The 22772-nt window shown below is 42.6% G+C and overlaps 2 protein-coding genes across 2 annotated transcripts; both read right to left on the bottom strand.

Annotated features, from left to right (window-relative positions):
* Positions 1-2236: 2236 nt before the first annotated feature.
* KLHL41 (kelch-like family member 41) lies at positions 2237-10190 on the bottom strand. Its single transcript, XM_010149835.1, has 6 exons — positions 8936-10190; positions 5791-5948; positions 5594-5701; positions 4567-4752; positions 3229-3375; positions 2237-2363 (listed from the first exon to the last, which is right to left on the bottom strand). The coding sequence occupies exons 1-6, from the start codon at positions 10043-10045 to the stop codon at positions 2252-2254; spliced, it is 1821 nt and encodes a 606-aa protein (XP_010148137.1). The 5' UTR covers positions 10046-10190; the 3' UTR covers positions 2237-2251.
* Positions 10191-12525: 2335 nt separating this feature from the next.
* BBS5 (Bardet-Biedl syndrome 5) lies at positions 12526-21631 on the bottom strand (the record flags this gene model as incomplete). The annotated part of the gene is made up of 11 exons (XM_010149837.1): positions 12526-12729; positions 12849-12872; positions 14579-14662; positions 14778-14912; positions 15783-15845; positions 16328-16423; positions 17427-17562; positions 17885-18012; positions 18716-18765; positions 20629-20694; positions 21549-21631. Coding segments are annotated over 11 exons (967 nt in total), but the record flags the coding sequence as incomplete, so codon positions are not given.
* Between the last annotated feature and the right edge of the window lie 1141 nt (positions 21632-22772).

The following is a 22772-nucleotide window of genomic DNA, read 5'->3' as shown; positions in this document are numbered from 1 at the left end:
GAACCATCTGCTGGTTGCCAGGCTTCCTGTGGTTGTGCTCAGCCAGGGTTTGTGGCAGGAGGCGCAAGATGCTGAGATGTAGGAGGTAAAAAGGGGGTAACCAGGAGAATGTTCATAGTAGAGTGGTCATACTTCCGCACACCAGCCTGTTTCCGGGGGCAGCCATGTCGTGGCTGCAGCTGCCATTCCCTCGTGGCGACTGCTAGCCGTGCCTCTCTTTCACACACACGTGTGTGCCTTTTCTTGCCTTTTTTCTAGCAGCAACAGACGTGCTTTTTACCACTTCCTTTGAAGCCTGGCAGAGGTCAGGAACTGCATTTCTGAACTGACCAATACGACTGAAAATACTAGTAGATGGCTGTCTGCTTATGGCATCAAAGGGATGAGGACTCCAAGACATGGAAGAGGAGTGCCTTGAGGAAATGCCATTGAAGGCACAGCGCACAGAAAGCCTATATGCACATTGCATGTTGTGTAAAGTGGGCAAGACAGTCCTAAATAGAGGTTAGGATCTCAGAAGGCAGGCTACAAGTCAGAGAGCTCTTGCATGACCCTGCTTCTGTACAGGGGGCCTCCAAGTCGCCACCCTGGAGCGTAAGAAAGGTGGCAGTGGCTGTCACTGCAGTGGTCAGTCATGTGCTTGAGCTGAACCCTGGTTTTTGGGTATCCAGCAGTCAGTGGGTTGAGCCAGGATCTTCAGGTCAGGTGTGGATCAAGTTACGAGTATTCACAATGGGAAAAGGATTAAAACTTCCTATGCGTAGATTCAGAAAGGGTGCCTAAGAAAAGCAAAATATAAGAGCGTTTCAGTAAAGTGTGCTGCTTCGGATCCTTTGCAGTCATTCTTTCTAAATTAAATCAGCAGGTGTTAGAGCAGATGGGCTGGTGTAAATCAGTGATTTAAGTGGAGCCACTGAAAAAATGCTACGGTCAGCTGAAGATTTGGGTACTGAAGGGAAAGACGGAAAAGACGTCCCGTAGATCACGTACCGGTGTATGCTAACGCACTGACACGAGCCATGGTGGCATGCCTTTGTCACGTTGACCTTGGTCACCTAGGAAGGCAAGGGAAGGGGTCATTGGATAGTTGGAATGGCTGCTCAGTCCGGTGTGGTGGGTGCTTTTCCAGTTTTCCTGCTACATCAGTTGTAACTACATTAGGATTTATGACATCCTTTACGATACCCTCTTTATTCAGTGGAGAAATCCTTCGAAGAGGGACTCTGTGAAAACGGTGGGCACGCTCTGCTCTAAGGAAAGTGAGTGCTCTCCCCTGGGCAAAGGCTGTACTAACACATCTGTGTTGTGTTGATAAGACAGTGATGATGATCACTAGAAGAGACACCATCAAGTGATAACGTTTATTGTTCTAAAAACAAAGTTTAATTGTTGAAACTTTTAACATCGAAATGCATCAACGTGTTATTAGATGGAACAGTCCTTGCGGCTGTAGGTATCTGCAGATGGTCAGTTCTTCCAGGACATGTTCATGAATGCTTGTTAGTGGCCTCAGATCTCTGAGAAAAACTTCCATAAAATACTTCTATTGGAAATAAATATAAAAGCATATAAAAGTGGAAAATGCTTGTTACCAGAAGCCTAAACATAGTAGGTGAAACAGTAGAGCTGTTAACCTTGCAAACTTCTCTCTCCTTCCCCACGTTTGGCTACTAGTACAGCTTTGGCCAAGGTTGGCATGTCTTAGGCCACTCGGGTTTTCAATATGCACTTCAATTCCAGGCTGAATTATTTTTGAAGGCTCTAATGAAAATATTTTCAAGATACAGCAGAAAATTGCAGGATTTACATAGGTTGCTGAAGGGGGAAAACCAGGCTGTACAAACAGCCAGTTAGGACACAACTGGCTACCAGCTGGCGTATTCAACTTAGCAATTAATTCATGGGCACCCTTTGGAGGAGAAAACACCACTACCCTGGATTGTCGGAGGGTAAGGAAGTCTAACTTGCTTTAGTGGCGATTTCATGGAGTGAGAAATGGAGTTCTCTGAAATCTTCATTTGTTCTCATCGGTGTTAATTAGAATTCTTCAGGATTGGCAAAAACTCGGTTGTGGGGTAGCTAGTAAATACCTCAAGACTCGGGCAGGCAGATGACATGTTGAACAGTTAACAGGGTAGTGAGTATGCTGCTACAGAACGCTGTGCAGTACAACCTGGGGACGGGTTCATGCAACAAAACCAGAAGAGCCTATCAAAACTCCCTCACCCTATCACGCTTTCCAGCACTTTGTTTACAGTTTCGATAACTTGAAGAGGTTTAAGCGTGTAGCCAGGCAAGAGGCTCCAGTAGCATATCGGATCTCTTTCAGTATGCCAATCCATTCCTTCTTTTCATCATCGTACCTGCATTTAACAGAATAAGGTCAGACATAGCTTCTTAAAACATGTTTGCTGCTTCATCAGGCACAGACGCAAAGGAGGACAGTCCACCTGCTGCAAAGGCTCGCAGCAACCGTGTGCTGAAGGACGCGGCAAAAGGCTGCTCTTGCTCTCCAGAACAGAACTTAAGCTGTTCTTGAGCATGTGAGTCATCCTTTTCCCTGTCCCTAAAGCTTGTGGCTGGCCTGCGTCATACTTTAATTGCTCCTATAAAAGCTTCCTCCTCCAAAGTATCCATTCTGAATTCCTTCAGATTCTGACATAAAAAGGTATTTTTCCTTGGACTCCTTCCTATGCTTCTGCCAGTTAAACTTCCTGCGTTTTACCTTGGCGAACGAACAGTCACAGCAGGGAAGTGACGGTTCATCACTGCCACCATGATTTAGATTTAAAAAAAACTAGGAGATAGGGATTTCTGATTCTCTTGGAACAGTTGCTCCTTTGACTACACATGAAGAAGCACGAACCTCTTGTGTACAAAGGCTTTTCTGCCTAAGAACGTCACAAACAGAATCTGTTTTACGATGCACTTACAAGGCTGAACCTGCCAAGAGATACGGCGACTTACTCTTTGACAGAGTAAATGACTCTGAAGATCGTGACTCCAGCTGTTCACACGTTATCAGCAGCTGGAAGTTGTCATTTGAGCCAAGGCTCGTGTTTATATCTTACTTTCTGACAAACATTTGCATCTGTCAGTAAGTGCTTTAGGACCTGTGCTGTGGGTTCCCAGAGTTAAACAGAAAACTAATTTTACCCGCCCATGTCTACAAACCTCAGTTTCAGCTATGGCTTTCCACCAGGAAAGTGTGATTAACATTAAACTTACTTCCATATGTCGGTGACTTCACTAGGTGCAAATTCTTTAGATTCAAGCTGAATCATTGCAAAGCCTCCGATAGCATACAAAGCTCCGCTTAAGGTGACTAAACTGATGGAGCTTCTCTCCTGGGGAAACTCAGGCATAATCTCCCACCTAGGGATGAAAAGAGAAACCTAAGTTAAACACATGTGAAATACTCCAGACGGAATGCACTGAAATACACCTCTGGGTGGCATGAATTCAGGTACCAAAGACTGCTTCAGTGAGTGGTTTAGTAAAAGGGAACAATTCTGAGATGTATCAGCAGCGAGTCTCAGTGTCTCCCTCCCCACAGGGACTTCCTGCAAGTCCTAAGCTGCAGAATTATACCATGATGACATCTCCTCTCAGGGACCACTTCTCACAGGTTGCCTGTAAGGTCTTTTGCGAATTCACACTTCTGAATGTACAAAACATACAGACATCCTACTTCTGGTAAGGTCAGCATCAAAACTGGCTTGGGCTGTAACAAAACAGAGTACACTAAGACAAGAACCTGCAGGTTTTTCAGTGCATCTGTTTCTGAACAACAAAGAGAAGAATATACCAAACATCATGTACCAAAATGACCTTTACTTTCCTTACACCTAGAGAAGGTGTAAAGGCCCAAGTTCCCCCACAGGATTCCTTCTCGCATAATTCACATTCTGCTTTCTTAAATTTTACACTTCATAGTATTTTACTTTATAGAATCTCAGAGCATGCATTTCAAATTGAAACTTTCCCTGGAGTTGTCACGTTAAGTAAGTACGGAGAGCTGCCTGCGTGTCACTAACTAGCAGTAAGTGGTATTTGCTGTGACAAGGTAAGTGACCAGGCAGACGTCACAAGGCCAGGTACCAAAGGACGTTCGGCCAGCCCTGCGTCACAAAACATGAGAGCCCACCCCCGACGTCTCTCGCTGGGCTCTCATGTTTTGTGCCAGCACCATTTCAACTAGAGTGCATGGTCCTTGCCCACCTCTCCCGCTTGTCCCGTTGTGCCAGCGCAGCTGTTCATGTGATCAACTACACTGGGAAAGTTGTCAGACTTCCAAAAACTAAAAAAGATTGGAGGGCAAGTCATTTGTGCTGCGGGAGCTCTTTGCTCACGCTTGCAGCGCAGCTGCGCTCGCAGAGAATGCGCGCGGGGCAGGGAAGGTGGGCAGAGATACCAGCTCTTTCGGCTGCTGCTGAAGATGTCGGTGTCGACAGTGTCTCCGGGGGAGTATGGGCACCTGAACAGCTTTGTGACTCTTGCGTCAGCGCTCCTAAAACCCCAGATGGTCAACCACTTGCTTAAAAACAGCCTGAATGTTGCACTCACTTATTGGTGCTCAGATCAAAAGCTTCCACGGATGCAGTAAGACCTTCTTCAGTGACACCACCCGCAATGACAATTTTGCCCTTATGGATAGCCGTTCCGAACATTGAGCGAGCCACTTTCATTGGAGCCAGGTCTCTCCAGTCCCCTTTCTTGGGATTATATACAAATAGTCTGTTTGTGCATTTCCTGGGGAGGAGAAAGAAAACCTGTGATCATTTCTAATGAACCTCTGGCTTGTTCCAAGTGAGACCTAGGCGAGGTGGATTGTGTGAGTTTATGGATAACACCTCTTTGCCCTCCACGAGATCCTTGCTCGTGTCTCGTCAGGGCACCTCTGCATGTCTGTAAAGCACTAACTGCATCCATAGAACTGAAGGGAATGTGACGTGCTGCTTACGCAGGGCAGCAATTTCACTGTACCTTCCAGGAGAAAGACAACATCCCTCCCCAGCATATTCTATTCAGATGGGTTTGTAGAAGAACGTTTGACCAAGGTTATAAAAGAAAGATTATGCTGCTGTTTTGGCTGATTTGACAATCTTGTACCTTAAACAGCTCCTATACAAACACTGAAAAATTACCACATGCTCAGCGTGAGTGAAAACTTTGCTTTTCCTGATGTTACACCCATGAAGGTCTAACAGGCATCAAAGGTCAGAAAATCTGAAAAACTGACACAGTGATTCCACGGCACCTACATATTTCCATCTGGAAGGAGATGGTACTTCCAGTGAGGGTCCTCATAGCTATATGCTACTAATGTGTCTGCAATGTGAGTAAAATCTGCCTCGGAAATAAGTACGGTCATTAAAATAACTAGTTGGGATTACAATTTATGTGCAATTCTACCTTATCTTGGAAAAGACACCCTATATACAATAACATGTTCCCTTCTGCCCAGTTGTTAGCAGCTGTAATTCAGAGATGTAACGAGGGGAAACCCTGATTTCTGAGCAGGAGGGCAGAGAATCTATAAAGGTCAACCACGTAATGTTAGTAATTGTCACAAAAAGACTTAAAGACTCACTTATCATCAGTTTTTCCGCCAAGACAATATATCAGTCCATTGTTTGAGATAGCAGCGTGGCCATACACTTTGATGGGTAGTTTTTTGATCTCACCCCATTTCATTGCCCTGGAACAAGAACATCACCATTAGGCTCTTTCAGCTAGCAACGGGCCATTTACACATCCTCAGTGAGCGTAATTAAATCATAAACATACACGGGGTCATAGCACAGTACTGAATCTAGAGACTCCTCGGTGCGAAGGTCCTTGCCTGCAATTACATAGATCTTGTTGTCTGACTCTCCCAGCCCGAAGAGACACCTGGCTGATGGCAGTGGAGGAAGGGCAACCCACTCGCCAGCGATGCTGTCCAGCTGAAAGAGCACCAGAACACCAGGGTTAGGAAAAACAAACAGTGGAAATCTGCACAACAAACACTGTTCCACAGAATTAACCGCAGTGTGTTTTGCGCCTCTCGGCAGCTCATCTGCTTGCCTGAACCACCCTACCCTCGGTGCAGCGAATGAGTGATGGCTTCCACCCACCCACGCTTCGAGGGGCTGAGACCTAGCAGAATCAGGGCTACACAGCGCGCTCTGCATCTCCTCACCCTCACCCACCCTCCCAGAGTCTTTGCCTCATTATTAAGCTCTTCTTCCTTGTTTTCTTCCTCCTTCCTCACTCTCTGGGTTGGCTCCCTATCACATGTTGGAAAGATCAAGTTGTTCTTCCTGCCTGAAGGGAGCAGACACTCCTGCCATTCCACACCTATATCGCCACCCTGAGAGGTGCCAGACATCCTCACACTGTTCCTTTTAATGACCAGGAAATGGTGTGTGGCAAACGGCAGATTTTCTTCTGCAGTCCCTAGAGCCAAAGAGGTGGTGTTTCATCACAGCTACCCTCAAAAGCTCTCACGACCTCTGAAGGCACGATGACTAGAGACTTGTAAGCAAAAGAGGCAGGCAGTGCAGCTCCGTTGGCAGTAACACTGATGTCATCCCTACTGAAGTGCTCCCATGGCTGCCCCAGTTCGCATCCAGTGTGCTGGAAACACCTAGGGAGAAGCAGCAGCAGAGGACAGAAGAAAGAACAAACCAACCAACCAAAATATCTTCCTAGAACTGTGGTGCTCAATTTCTGTTTTGATCTGAGAACTTACAATTCACCCTGGATGCTCTCTAATGTTAAAAACCAGTATTTTCTCTCTCCTACTGCATAGAGATTTGCTTCACGGTGTACAGGAAGGGAAGGTACGATGTGAGTTTGCTGGGTGTGAAGGCATTTGACGGAAAGCAAAAGTTCGGTCAAAGCAGTCACATCTGGGTTTAGCTCAGTGACATTTGTTTTCCAGAAGTATGGGCCTACAAGGAAGCTGGGAGGGGACTTTTTACAAGGGCCTGTAGTGACAGGACAAGGGGTAACGGGTTTAAATTGAAAGTGGGGAGACTTAGATTAGATATCAGGAAGAAGTTCTTCACGGAGAGGGTGGTGAAGCACTGGAACAGGTTGCCCAGAGAAGCTGTGGATGCCCCATCCCTGGAAGTGTTCAAGGCCAGGCTGGATGAGGCTTTGAGCAACCTGATCTAGTGGAAGGTGTCCCTGCCCAGGGCAGGGGGGTTGGAACTAGATGGTCTTTAAGGTCCCTTCAACCCAAACCAGTCTGTGATTCTATGCTAAAATGCATCTCCCAAATTTGACAGACCAGCCCTATTGGAGAGGAAGTTTTATTGCAACAGTGGAATTTAGTTTGTGGACATGGAGTGCCCCGGTAGCTGGGTCTGGGTGGCGTAATGAGGAGATGTGGCCATCACAGATCACAGCACGCTGAGTGAATCAGCCCTGGAGATGACACATCTGCTGATGGTAGGGCATAAAATACTCCCGCGTTTTTGAGCCAGCGGCAGCCTTGTTTCCTCCCGGGTTGTTAGCTACCAAGTAAGATGGTAACAGGTGCTTCACTAGTGGAGAAGGGGAGATGAGTAAGTGAAAATAGGTTTGGCACCATGTTAACATTTTAGAGGGAATAACAGCATCACACACGGGTAATGCAAAGTATGTTAACTATAGGCAGCAGCAGCAGCAAGCAAGCTTAAAGATGACAAGCGAGGGAGCAGGATTTCAGGAAACAGATGTAGGCAGAAAAAGTAGGATTGTGAAAACTTCACCAATTTTTAGTATCAGTCTTGAGATTTAGTTTTTCAGAGGCCCCTTTCTTGTAACCTGAGACTCAGACTGTTCAATTCTGGATTATATGCATTATGATGTCAATCCAGTATTTCTATGAGAAGAATATTTCTGTAACAAGTTTTGCACTTCAATGATTAGTGTTTTACACCTCTGTAAGGAAATGAAACCGTGCTAATCCCTCTCTAGCAAACCAAGACTTTCACCCCAACAAATACCTGAAACCAGCGCTGGCATCATGTGTGAAATCACAGTGAGCCGTGCTCCTAAAACACTTAATGTTTGCATTTTTCCATACCTGAAGGCTTTCAGATTCTATCCCTGCTTATCACTCTGCTTTTTTTCCTATTGAAACAGGACCTACTTTCACTCTTTTAAGCCAATGTGCTTAAAGACAGGACATGGCAGCAGCACATTGCGTAATTCATCATGAGATAGCGTCAGTATCTCCCAAAGCGTGTTGCGAAGTAGACAACAGAACTGGTTTACGGTGCAGGCATGCCAAGCCGGATTTTGGGGAATTTTTCTGAAATATGCTGTGAAAGTTACAGTTTGCATTAATGGGCCGTATAGTTGAGCAGATTTGCAGAGATACAAAATTACACTCTAGGTTGAAACATCTATTGTTTAGTGTAGACAGTTTGCCAGGAAAACGACCTTCTGCCTCTAAACTATGTATCTTGGAATGCCCTTAGTTTTTCAAATGTAGATGTGACAAAAGGGCTTCTGGAATGTTAGTGACACAAGTGCATTTAAAATATGCACATTACTGCTGCCATGCGGATATTTCAGGTGCCAAGGAAGACAGATACCCCGTTAGATCTAAAGCAGCTAAGCACTCATCTTTCATGGAAGTTAACAAATTCACAGAAGGCATTTTACAAAAACATTATTAGGCTTCAATTTAGGTATCTGTTCCATGAAAAATCTGGGTCTTAAACTATGAAAGCCAGTGCCCAGATAAAATACACTAATCCTTTTAATCTCTTCTGAGTCTCACCGGGGGCTTGATCCTGAGAGAGAAGTTCCGAGTCCCTTGGTTTCATTTATCTCTCCGAGACAGGAATAGCGCCCTATAGATCTCTCTCCATTGAGCAGAGAGACTGCACAGTTCGCTGGCATCAAAATACTTTTCAGTAACTCTCATAAGCACCAACAATGACAGAGCTTATACCTGGAAGAAGTATGACTGGAAAGGCTGATCCTTGTTCTCCTCTTCCACATACAGTCCTCCAACAATGTAGACCTGATTCTGTTTGGTGACGATACTGGAATGATTTCTGGGAATCTGCTCTGCCAGGGCTGCTAGGTAGCATTCGTTTTCCAGAGGATCGTAAGCCACCGCAGCAGTGTCATTAACCAGCAGAAGGAGGTCTTTCACAAACATGCCGTGCCTCGGAAGGTCGTTCAGGTAGCCAGGCAATAAATCTTCATCTCCGACATCGCCATTCACCTCCCCTTTGCTTGACTTCTCTGTGCTCTTGCTAGCGTCGGGCAGCTTTCCAGCAAAAGCATCCTTAATAATCTTTACCTTTTTCTGAAGGTCTGAGTTGCTTTTAATGATATCGTCCTTCTCGACGTGTTCTTTGAAATACTTCTCTGGCATAAGACGAAAACGTATGCAGTCAAAAATTTCCCCCAGGCTCTTTGCTCTGTTCTCCTTGTCTGTTCGGACCCATCGCATTACGGCCTCAAATACCACTTCCTCCTTCTCTACGTTTAAGCTGTCAGGTGAAATAACCGAGACGAGTTCATGCGGGGCAAGCTGCAGGAAGTCCTCTTCTTTGCAGATCTGCACAAAATGATCTGAAACAAAATCACGGGCAGAAAACGCAAGCCTGGGGCAATCGAGCAGAACCCCTAACCGAAGGATGGCCAGACAGTTACCCACAGCCAGCCTCTTCTGAAGGTAGGAGACGCACACTGTGAACACCGAAGGGATCTGGAAGCGACTGGCCAAAGCAAAAATATCTTGCACGTTAGAATCGTTGAGATCAATACTTGCTGAATAAAGGTATTTGACAATCATATCCAGGATGGTGGGGTCAACGTTATCTAGAACCACCTCCTTCTTTTTCTCTTCATTTTGCTCGGATAAGAAATACTCACGAAAATAAGGGCTGCATGCCGACAGAATCAACCTGTGGCAAGGCAGGCTTCTGTCGCCAGCTTTCAGAGAGCAATCTATAAACTTCTTCTCTTCCAGGAGTTCCTTGAGGCCATCCTGAAGAAGGGTGGATTGGTAAAGCCTGAGCTCTTCAGTGAGTTCCCTCTGGGAATCCATTTCACAAATACTGGGGAAAGGGGAGGGAGCAGAGAGCTTTAGCTGTTGTCTGCCCAAAGGTCGGTCTGTAAAAAAGGCAGACCAATGTGCTTTGCCCTGCCTGAAGCCTCTGCCACTTAATCTCACTCGCTAAATATAGGCACATACTCCTGCAGGTCGGAATTTCGGATGGATGGTTTGGAAAAAGAGTTGCTCTCGCAGCTGTCAAAGACTGAAGGAAGCAACTGGTGCTTTTAGTCGCTGTGGCCAGGTTTTGCCATCCTTCTCCACTTGGAATCAATGAGATCGCGTGCAATGCAAGAAATCATTTGAGATGAGTAAGGACAGCAGAATCTGACCCTCAGACAGCTATGAGCAAGATAGTAAATATACATGTTACCAAACCTTCTGAAATAGAAATACTACTAATCAAGTTGTCAGCTGCAAGTACCGTCCACTTTTTCTGAGCTGCTTAATAACCTCATTGCTGCAGTCACACAGATACTAAAATACTCCAGAACTCTGCGTCAGTTATCTGTGCGCTGAGATTATTTTTTTACATGCCCATGTCACGCCTGCAATTTCTTCAGATATCGATAGTAAGACTTTGAAATTCATTTTGGGTTTCTTCTTAATATCCCTTTGGTTGTATTTGTTTGCAAACAAACCCCTACCATTCAGACATAAAATATACATTATATATACATTATTCAGGTACAGTTCTGCATTCAAAAATAATTTAAAATGAAGCCTCCACACACACACACACACACACCCCCTAAACACCGTTATTAATTTCAGATAATTTACAGACATCAGTCCTTTGAAATTCAACTGTAGGAGAAATGGTGTTAACTGCTGTTGAACTAAACCCAAAACAGTACATAGGAAAGGTAAAACAGAATGAAAACCATGTAATCCACCGTACTGACATTATTTAATGGACGTGTAAATTAAAAAAACTTCTAAAAAATTCTTTTAAACTAAAAAGACCCCAAATCAGACAAATAGTTTGGAAAGTAAATCTGAATTTAGAAAAATTACACATAGGTTGAAGGCTGAGGACACTTAGCTCTTTATTACAGGTGGTAATACAGATCCAAAGCAAGTCCGAAATGTTAAGCTGTTTAACGTACCTTGATGAGGTATTTTGCCCGTATTGAGAATGCTTTTTACCATATGCTAAAATGTTCTCTGAAAGTAATGGAAACAGGGGCAAAACACAACTATTTGAATGCAAAATCTACAACGCGGTGTAACATTATCGAAGTTTACTGAAGTCACGATTGCTTTTCAATACGTGTAGTATTTCATTAAAATGTTCACCTTGAGAGATCTTCTACCAACATCACGATTATATTCACACCACGATTACTGTACTGCAACAGTCAGCTGCTACAACAACAGCTGAGAGGAGAGCTCATTTGACTTTTTCCACTTATAGAAAATAGCGCGGAGGTCTTCTCTCACTAGAAAACATAACAGCTGCATCTTCCTTTAAACAATAAATGACTCATTTCTCTCTAACACATCATAAAGGTCTAATGACTCAGACACAGAAGCTATTTGCATTGTGCACTTTCTTCCAGATCATTCCTTTAAAAAACGTGCTCTAGCCAAAAAAAACCCCAAAAACCAAGGAGGAAAAAAAGAAAAACCTGTCTGAGGATATCTGGATTACAGTCACGGACCTGGAATGGTATGTGCTCAACATTTAACAAACCTGTGGGACACAAACAGTAATACTTGGAACCGCATTGGTTTTGTGAACGTTATCAGCAACTCAACACCACTACAGGGACACAGCCAACGTGCCTAGACACAAAACATTTCTGCCGCACAACGCTAAACACATGAAAATCTGATTTGGATATAATCATGGGAAGGTACATCACTGAGTATGAATCCACGAATACTTTCAACTGAGCATCAGACTCCAAACCACACACTGCCCATCTCAACTGGTGGTCTCCATCTACACAGGAAGAGGCGGCTTCCTTTGCTGCCATGCTTCCTGGTGAAATGGCACAGTCCTGATAGCCGAGCAGAGGCCCATCTGCAGCCTTCTCCAGGAAGCAGGATGGGGTGGCTGGTCCTGCCAGTCACACATCTGAAAACAGCAGGGGTGCCTGTGCCAAAACCCGCAGGCGGCCAATCACACAGCAGTATGAAACAGCATAATAAATGAAATCAAATGGCACCCGCCATGCACAGAGCAGGGGGGGACTTGCAGCCTGACAAAAAGGAGGGGCTGCTCACACCTTTACACCAGGTGATTAGAGGAAGGCCGGGACTTCTGGGGCTCGTGGAACAGGTGACTGCCTGCTGGGGGTAGGGCTTCCACCAGCAGCTGGGGCCCTGCCCCTTCTGATACGAGATATTGGTTCTATTTACGATGTAGTAAACACAAAGCTTTTACACACAGGAGGGGTTTGAATCATCTTTCCTTTATGACATATCCTGAGGGCACATCAGATAATACTTGTCTGCTCTGTAGCTCTGGCACATTCTTTCTCTGCTACTCTGCTATTTCTAAATTATCTCTTACAGATCAGAATGGAGAGTCTTTCCTTGCTTCGGAAACAAACACAAGCCAATCGAAATCAGGTCATGACTTCCCAGAGTCCCTGGAGTGTGAATCCGTCCTTCAGCTTCTCTATTGCAAGTCCCAGTTCTTCTGAAAAAACAGGCTCCCGATCATGTTGCTTTTTTGAATGCACAATATGAGAGAAAATAAAATAAAGCAGAAGGCACATTTTAATTTTATTAATTTTATTATCCCATCTTCACAATATGAATTTGATAGAATGACAAAAGATCTTACCTTGTTTTCATCAGCAAAGTAAGCCTGGAAAAGAAAGAAAAGGAAGAACTCACAACCTTGAAAAAAACCAAAAAAGCCTAAAACCAAATCTGCTATAATTCCTTGGGGCCAAAACTGTAGTTGGTAAGTTTTCTCCAACAAACCAGTCTGTAAGGTTTTTATTTTTGTTCTGTGAACAAGATCAGAGTATTTTCTATGTTGAAATAATTCAGAAAAGAGTTCTAACAGGAGGTGGTGATTATGCTATTTTTTGTTAAATGCCAATCCTTGAACTACCCATCATAATAAACATCGTGAAAGGTTAACATTTTCATGTTACATTTGTTACACTGACAAATATAGGGAATAAAAACTGACACCATCCTAGCATTTCCTGCCTCAGGTGCAGCAGCATTTATTACTCAATTTCAAAAACTAACTTAAAATGTGCAAGTAATATCAAAGTTCAGCTAACAACATACTCAATCCAAGAAATGAACTCAGAGTAACTGAACAATTTTGTGTGTGTGTAAATTAAGGCTCAAACTCCGCAGGAAATCAGATCCCTGAAAATACCTACAGCTCTAGAGGTCTCTGGACCAGCAGGCTCTGCATCTTCCTATTTACCAAAACCAGCCTGATCATCCTTCAGCTGCTGCTGTGGGCTGGCGAGGGGCAGCAAGGAAAGCGTTTTCCTGCCCAGCTGGATCTCGGGCGATACAACAGAACAGCATCACAGTCGTCAGGTGTCATGGAATATTGGTGTGGAGCCACTCCTCAAGTCCTGGATCTGTGTCTCCTAGAGCAACCCCTTCTAATCATTTGCAGCTCCCAGTGTTCGTTTTAGAATAGGCAAAGCACCGTTGTTTAATTCAGGTGACAAAGGCACCTAGAGAGCAAATGGAATCTACCTTTAAGGAAAAGGTAGGTCTTCAACTATATTGAATAAAAATATGCAAGAATGACAAGAAAAAAGACAAAAAGCGAGGAAAAGGGAGGGAAAGGAAGAGATGAGCTTATCTGCCTCAGTAGATGATAGCAAAAGAAAAGGTGGAAACAAAGATCAGTGCTAGCACAGCTAATTCACCACACTTTAGAGTCGAATTCAGAACACACGTAAACTGTCACGCGTCAAGGCTAGCACTTGAGGTCCTGTGCAGTCAGTCGTGCACTCAGGTTCTGCTGGGCTGCACAGTACATCTGGAAATTCCTAGAAAGAAGGTCCATCAAGCAACCAAATGCATTTACAGGTAATAATGAAATACTGGGAGACAGATACTAATAACAGTTTTCTAAACTGGAAATGTCAAGAGTGCAAAGGTTGCCAGGAGTGACTCAGGATTATTGCTGCCTTTCTAAAACTCTTGCACGTTTCAATCTGAGATGAATGTTGAGCGTGCAGATACCATCATCTGTTAATCTGCTCCAAGAGAAGGAAGACTTGTTCCAATATAATGTATTTGATTATATTATACTGCTGGTTTTCAAGCTATTCCTGATCTTAAAAGTGTTGAGAAATTATACACAACTATTACTTTAAAGACCTACAACTATTTATTTTGAATAATAGTTAGTTCATAAGTTAAAAATCCACCCACAGATAAATTCCTGCAGTAATCAAGAATTTGGATAGAAGGCACATAGGTGTGTTCTAAATATAGAAATTTCCACTGTAGCTGATCTTTCATAGAGGATTACAGCTGTACAAACAAGAATTATTTTATGTTTTAGCTTTCTGTGGAGCATCTTACCACAAAAGCGTCTGTGTATTCATCAGATTCTATTTCCACATCATCCTGAACCTGCTCCACCGTTAGGTCTTCAAGAGGTTGCGGCTGCAAATTGAAACACTGAAGTAAGTAAATCCACACACCTACTATGCTCGACATGTTTTTTATTACTGCTGTTAACACAATATTGTATCTAATTTTAAATAAATGAGTGGAGTACCTTTTCTTCCATTTCATAATCCACGCCAAGTATAGGGTTAGCTGAATAAACTCTGTGAAGTGAACTGATTTCTTTCACTGACTCCTGCAGTTTCTCCACAGGGTCTATTTTAAAACCGAGCACATATCCTCCACTCTGTAACAGAGAAAAAAAAGAAGACAGAGATTTGTGTTGTTTATTATTTAACAACTTTTTCCCCTTGATAGGGATTTGCAGTTTAATGGTAGCAATTTTCAGTTTCCTGATAGAACATTATCTACCATGTGGTGTTATTGCATTCTGCCACTTAAACCACAGGTGAAATAAAAACAATGACAAGGTTTCTCTGTGAGGTGGTAAATAAGCTTTTAACTGTTAGCCCCATATGGATGGGGAACACATTTTCTTCCCCAGAAAAAGAAAAGCAAACAAGGGTGGGAGAAGTTCAGAAATGATACTAATGCCTTATTCCTAGCTACTCAGCAAATATTTTGTCTGTTAGATCTCAATGTTGTTACTGAAGAAGCTTTCAGATACAGTAAATAAAGTTAAACTTTTTTCATTATAAAAAGAAACCACCATTAGAAGTATTTCTGATTAAGGTAAAATTGAAGAAAAATTATTTTGTCTCTTACAGCAAAACAGATGCACAAGTGAAAATGGTTTTAATCTTTAAAAAGATTAAAAAGGTCTTAAGTATAAAAGTGATCAGATCCTGAAGATAATCTGTCAGAAGACACGTTTTTAACAGTTTTTAACAGTTAAGTAAAACACTTTATTTTAACAAGTCATGCTGGCTTACTGCTGCTTTGCTTAGAGAAACCATAGCTCCCAACAGCCATATTGACCTTGACATACAGACATTTTAAGCAGTGCAAAGAGGACTTTCTGAAAGGTGTCTTCAAAAGGCCACACAGATGGAACACTCTCAGAACTTAAAGGATGCCCTGTAACATTTCAGAATTAGGGAACTATGATACATAAAAGTGTAACCAGGGAATAAAACAGGCTATTAAAGCTTCTTACCTGCTGAGAACTCTCTATCACAAGCGCCAAGCCAAACTTCGAGTCTCTTATTTTTATTGAACGCTAATGGTAAAGAGATAAAAACTGTTTGTTAAACATTTTGGAATTACTTGATGCAAAACTGATTTTTTGTTACAGTGTAGTAATTACAATTCCTGGTTTGGGAACCTTGACTGCCAGCACTGCCTCCCATTTACCATTACAAATCTGAACCCCTGAACCGCAGGAAAAAGTGTTTTTATCAGCAGTAGTAACAGCTCATTTCTGAACGCCAGGCCCACAGATCATTAATCACAGTGTAGGTAGGTGGCGTGAGGCATGTTTGAGAATTGGAAATTCAAGCCGTCTTCAGCATGGGTACCTGCCCGTGAATGCCCCCAGTTAATCTGGGCAGAAAAAAATCTGCCCTGTGGTTGATGCTGGTAAAGCTAAAGTCCTCCCTGACTGTGGGATGTGAGAGTCTGGTTTTGGTGAGCTGGGAGATTTAACTGAAGACGTGAACTTAGGTTATTTGATTTTGTAAACGGTTCTTTTAAGATACTTACAATTTGTAGATATGGTATGCTGACATTGAAGCTGTCATTCATATTTGCATGCCAGACTATTCTCACATTGGTAATAAAAAATGTTCCCAAATTTCCCTATTAAAGGAAAGGTATGTTAGAACTGCTTTGAAGTACAGAGCCTTTTTTTCCAACCACGATGATTACTGCTGTCCATTTAAACACAAGTAGGATACAGCTCCACATTTCATTGAATAAAAGCCCAATTCTTTCCCACCCAAACGAGTCAAAATGCTTCTACTGATTGCAAGGAAGCAAGATCCGATCTTTAAAGGATACAGCACCCCAGTGGTGCAAATAGCTGGGAATACCTATTACTGCAGCAAAGCAGGATCAAATCACAGCACAGCAGACCTCATGGGAGTACACGAAGCATCTGAGTGTTCTTAACTGTACAGATCTGGAATTGGCGTATAGCGTAAGTATAATGGCACGTGGGTTAAACTTAGGCAATTGTGGAGATGTGTGCCAAGGGAATGTAGAGGAAAGAACTTTTTAGCTTGTCAGGATGGATCCTATTTCCATTCTGGACTAAAACTGCACAGACAGAAATAGCCGCTCCCATTTTGTTTCATGGAAATACTCTGTGAAATACTTGTAACTAATGCCCTGTAAAGTAATAGTAATGTTTTCTATTTTGTCCTTAAAGTCTTTATTTTTCCACGTTTTAAGACACAGACTTCTATTCCAGTACTTTTGATTTCCAGTAATCAAAAGACAGCACAGTCTCAGAGCGCGGTCCAAGCCGCACATAAACACGCAAACACTCAGTAGAGCACGTTGGAAACAACACGATTGTCTTTCAGGATGATGGAGAGCTTCAGACTCACAAATACATCTGTTTAACAGGAACTGTATATCCTTGCTTATTAGCAGAGTCATGTAACCCCCCAGTTGCCAAAAAAAGACCTTGTTGTACTGAGTAGCAAATATATGGGATCAGCTTCTCTGCGTGCATCAGCTGATGAACGGAGTTAAGGGTAATTCCCCTGAGGTTACAAAACAACAGTAGTACAATTGCTAGATGAAAGCCAAAACATTAACGTGGCTGTAGTCAACACTGTCTTGTTTTGCACTCTACCTGGTCACTTGATAAATTCCAAACTCCATTGATTTTATCATAGATTTGTTCTTGTGGTAATAATCTCAGTTGCTTGTTCTGAATCAACGCACTTCGCAGCTTCAGATCACGATACATTTTAGAAGTTTCATAAGCTCTGCAAAAAATACATGTTACCACTAGAGTGTTTTCTATTGTCTTTACTGTTTGTTTTAGCACCAATATGAAATATTGTATATTTTCAATTTTTCTTACCATCTCGTCGCACAAAACCAAGAGTACACATTAATTTTCATTATGCACAGTTATCTGCTAGAATTTGTAATCATCCTCTCCCTTGCTGCCAGAGACGGTGTTCTCCTCTTTTGGGAATGTTTTCCGACTGTTAAATATGGGCAGTTATGGGCTCAGTACATCAGCAGCATTAATCCCACACACCTGATTCACTGAATTTTGTAAACGAACAAACACTATTTTACCTGTGTACAGCAATAACTGAAGTGAAGAGCCGGGGACTCCCAGGGACAACATTGGTAAAAATGAACTCAAACCGTGTGTTGTTACATTTAGTCAATATATACAGAGCTTCTGTCTGCCCTCGTAATTTCTGTAAGGAAAATATGAAATTCAACATTTTGACAACACAGCAGATTAACTGTACAGGCAATGAATAATCTTGACATATTTTCTAAATTCTTGTTCTGCGTAGTGTATCTGAAGGTGTAATCTTGATCCTACCACTGATCAACTCCTGCCTATAACTTAACTCAGGGCTTTTTGAGAAACTAGCAGTTCCATCAGCTGTAGAACTAACGAAGCCTGTCTGCTATGCATTTGCAATATCATGACAGAACATTTGCACTATCATGACTGAAACTATGTTTGGCTTCGTTGCCATGTGGCTGCCCAGAGACCTACATAATCTCCCTGCTAGTTCTTTGCTGCAAGCCATGGCTTCACAGTTGCACGTAATTCAGGGTATATGAGAGCTTTCTTCCACAAAATTAGTGCCCCTCCAGACCTCTGTTAAATTCAAACACGCTGAGGCAACGTGCGCTTGACTTACCTAGAGGGGAGCAGAAGCACCCAACAGTGTGATTACATGAGTTTTACTGCCTCAGGAAACTCGACTAAGCCCACACTCCTACAGAAATGTGAAACTCTTTCAACTGCTACAACTAACCTTCCTTTACTATTCTATTACTGTTCATGCAAATAAACTTTCTGATTATCGCTGATATAGTGCAATAAGTATAATCAATGAATTACAGCTTCTTTTATTACTTTAAAAAGTGTTTTTTGAAACTTACTGAGTTGGCAGTTCTTGTAGTTATATTTATAATGCAGTTGTAACCAACAGCTGAAAGTTAGGGGAGAAAAAAAACAGCAGTTTTGAGAACAAGAAAAAATAATAGTCAAAATTACAAAGTACAATACTGAATTCTGTGGCACAGCTTTGGATGCTCTTTGTGAAAATTACACATTGTGGTTAATGGTCTGGGCCCTCACCACAAAATCAAAGAGCAATTTAAGCTGGAAAGGACCTTGGGAGGTTGGCTGGTCCAGCGCTTTTCTCAAAGCAGGACCAACTCCATCTGACTGCTCAGGGAACTGTCCAACTGAGTTTTGAATATTTCCAAAGGAGATTCCACAACTATGCTGGGAGCCTGTCCCACTGTTTGACTGCCATCATCGTGAATGCTTTTCTCCTCATACTCAGCCAGAATTTCCCTTGCTTCAGCATTCGGCTCTTGGCTCAAGAAGGTCTATTTCATCATCACGTTGCCCGTGAATTTTACCCTTATAAATAAAGCTTTCTCCATCAATATAATACTTAGTCAAAGAAGAGCTCAGGAGATGCCAAAGAAAAAAGGCAGCAAAATGGAAAAGCTTAAGGGAAGAAGAAACAAAAAGAAGAGGAAAAAGCAGTTATGAATTTCACTTTGCCTCTTCTACAGTGGTGCTCTGACGCAAAATAAAAGCAGAAACAACTCCATCCGTTCTTCCTAAAACAAACAGATGCACTAAAATGGTGCTGGGCTAAATCTGAACGTCAGTGACAGTCCTGCTACTGATGCCAACAGTAGCACAGTGGTTCAGGGGGGAAAAAAAGTCAAAGGGGAACTAGAATTTGCTTTGGGAAGATTCTGCTTTTCAAAAAGTCAAGAAGTGGCAGCAGTTATGTAGATAAGAATATTCAGGCTTAATGGAATTAATACTTATGAAAATACCAGACAAAGACCACTTCCTAGGTTGCTTATGATATATTTTCTAAAGCTAAAAGAAACAGCAATGGTCAAAAATGACATCCAATAAAGTACTTTTTTTTGTCTGTGTGTTCCCTTAATGCAAGAAATAATGCATTATCTTGAAAGCTAGAGAGTATTCTAAACTCTAAAAGCCATAGGTTAGATTTCTTTGAGCCTCTATAGGCCTGAACAACTCCATAACTTTATTTGTGATCTCCTCTAAAAATGTCTATAACTTAAATACACAAGGAAACAGTTTTTTTACATTTTATAAACAATGTAAAAATAGCAGTGCACGCGGGTGCACCTGTAGCTGCGTGCACGTATGCGACAGCAAGCGCAGAAGAGCAACAGGCAGAGGGCGTAGGTTTATGGACTTTTTGACAGAATACAGATTTTCGGTAGACCGGCTATTGGGAACTGAGCACTGGAAATAATCTGGGTACAAAGTAAGTGCATCCTGCCCCTGACCAGCAAATTAAATTAAATGGGTAGACCTGCTGTCTACTCATATATTTAAAATTGGAGGCATATTCAGAGCTTATAATAGTAAATTTGGAAAGGCAGGTATTTGTGGGGCATAAAAACTGTAGGACAGTGCAGAAGTGAATAAACAGGTGGCAGTAAGAAGTACAAGCAAAGCAAGGTGTGAATAAACTCAAACTTTTGTTTCTTTCTAGAAAAACAAATTAATTTCTTTTTTCTAGAAAGTGAACGTGAACTTGAAGGCCAAGTGAAAAACATGTCTGAAGTACACTTCAACTTCTGTTCTGAGAAATTAACATTGACTATTCACATTTTGCTATGAATTATTATAACAGTTCCTATATTACAAATGAGCAACAATTGATTTCAGATTTTACAGAACTACACCTCACTGTTCTGTAGTGTAACCAGTGCTGTTGTGAAAGAACAGCATGCCCCCACAAAGGAAACAGGAAATCTGCAGCTGTTTAACAGGAGATGATACTTACAGAGATTGACTCTGGGCAATGACAATGAGCGCCAGATAATCCGCAGATTCGTCACAAGCAGCCTACCTGGAAATTAAGAGTGCTGATATTTTTAACCTGAATAAATGAATCCATTAAATTAAATGTTCCATTCTGTGGCACGTATTTACCTCCACTTTTGAAACACCAGAATATTCCTTCCCCTTGACAGGAAAAAGAAGAAAAGCACAGGACACTCCAGCAGAAAACTCACTAAACACCTTTTTTTTTCCCCTGAATGCCAGGAGAGAAAATCCAGCAAGGAACAAATGAAACAACTTCTAAGATATACCAGCATTCCTCAGCACCAAACCAGGAACAGTTACTGCTTCCACATCCACCTGCCTGTGGTAAAAACGTGGCAACACAATCTGTGCAGCACTGCTCTGGGGAGGAGAAGGGGAAGGCGGTGAGTTAACCGTCACAGCTTTCTTCATGAATAACCTCACCCCTTTATGGCACATGCAAATTTCTCTGATTCTGTTCCCTGTACAGCAGAACATCCAAGCCCAGGAAGGGTCATCTCAGCCTGCTGGCAGTTTTATGCCCTTGCACACATTATATATATATTCCTTACTGATTCAGTGTAAACCAGGTTAGGAAAAACTAAGCATTCAACAGGATTACAGCAGAAGATCACCACAGTGTTTATAAACGGATTATTCTTACAAGGCTTTACATTCCAAACAAATTCTGAGACAAGATTATTGCCTTCCTATGACTGAAAAAGAGAACCTATTTGAACATACTCCAATGGGAGACAGATCTGTGAAACAGGCAGCATCTATTTTCTGCAACAGACCTCTGATACCAAGTTCAGTGGAAAGCTGACAGGGCTTTCATGAACCCACCACACAGGTTAAATATGAGAAAGTTCACAGTTTCCCTGAGAACGCCATTACCTCTGTCTCCATTGTTTCCTTTAGTGTCTTCAACAGACTCTAAGCAGTCTATAAGAACCTCTCCAGGTCTCATTTTCATTTGTCTAAAAAAAGAAAAAAAAAAGAACTAATGAAAAATCGATTAAATTTATCCTCCACATGGCCATTTCTATTTTCCACTCCGTTTTCCTATCTCCTTTTTTTTTTTTAAAGCATCATACAATGAAAAATCCACATAGGCATACATACAGACAAATTAAAAACATATACCTGAAATTGTTATCACTACATCTGCCATATGAAAAATACTAATACCTTCACTATTAAATTATACCAGTAAATAAATAATTATGCAGCAACTGTGACCAAGCTATACCCCAAAATAGGGAGAAAAAGGGGAAGGAAAAAGGTTATACCCACATAATTTTTAATGGATGAGTTTGTTGCCTCTGTTTGCACTTTCAGACCATAAGGAGTGGAGCGGGCTCAGGAAAGAACAGATGCCAGCAAAGGAAATCAGGTGTATACCAGCATGTGAAATGGCTTTTAAATTTCTCGCAAAGGTGTGGTTTGTTTTTTGGGGGTTTTCTTTAATTTTCCTTGATTTAACTGCTCTAACCAGGTGATTACATAACAATACATGTAGTGTGAAATTCTGCTGTACTTGATTTCTACGGTGTAAAGCAGCCAAAACTCTCCAGTGTACTGGCATGCCAGAAAACGCATTATCGGGAGGGGAATTCCATGAGATAGTACTGGAGGTCAGGATCGATATGTTAGGTATGGACTCAACTCATCACCAGAGCAGCACCAAAAATATTATCCAGGAGGTAGTAAGGGTAGTAACGTCAGCATTAAAGGAAATTCAGCAGCTTCCCCTCAACGCAGCCCCAGGGTCTGCCTACACGGCAGTTCCACACCAAGGCAGGACTGCTTCAACACCCGCGACACAATTTCCTGTTTCTAAGTTTACTGCAGGCCTGAAGGACAAGGGGCGTTCTCAGCAGGGACAAGCGAGGTGAAGGCAGGTGAAGCACGGTGGGTGGCTCTCAGCCTCCATCCCCGCAGTTACCACCGAGCCGCCGCTAGCTCGCCGCTCCGCACGGCGGGGGCTGCTGCAGGGCCTGCCGCCGCCGTAGCCCAGAGCGGAAGCTCAACGCCCGAGGTACGGCTGGCGGGGCCCCAGAGGCCGCCCACAGAAGTGAGGAGGCATTGCCTCCACGAGGGTATCTGTGACAACCCCTC

This window comes from Eurypyga helias, unplaced genomic scaffold (assembly GCF_000690775.1).
Source record: "Eurypyga helias isolate BGI_N326 unplaced genomic scaffold, ASM69077v1 scaffold24224, whole genome shotgun sequence".
NCBI classification, from domain to species: domain Eukaryota; kingdom Metazoa; phylum Chordata; class Aves; order Eurypygiformes; family Eurypygidae; genus Eurypyga; species Eurypyga helias.
Note: the sequence above shows the minus strand (reverse complement) of the source record. Positions and strands in the feature narration are given on the sequence as shown.

Coding starts and splice junctions, on each gene's coding strand:
- KLHL41 (XM_010149835.1), bottom strand. CDS start 10,045: ATGGATTCCCAGAGGGAACTCACTGAAGAGCTCAGGCTTTACCAATCC. Junction 5,949..8,935: donor TCCAGTCATACTTCTTCCAG/GTATAAGCTCTG, acceptor GTGCTCTTTCAG/CTGGACAGCATCGCTGGCGA. Junction 2,364..3,228: donor GAAGTCACCGACATATGGAA/GTAAGTTTAATG, acceptor TGTTAAATGCAG/GTACGATGATGAAAAGAAGG.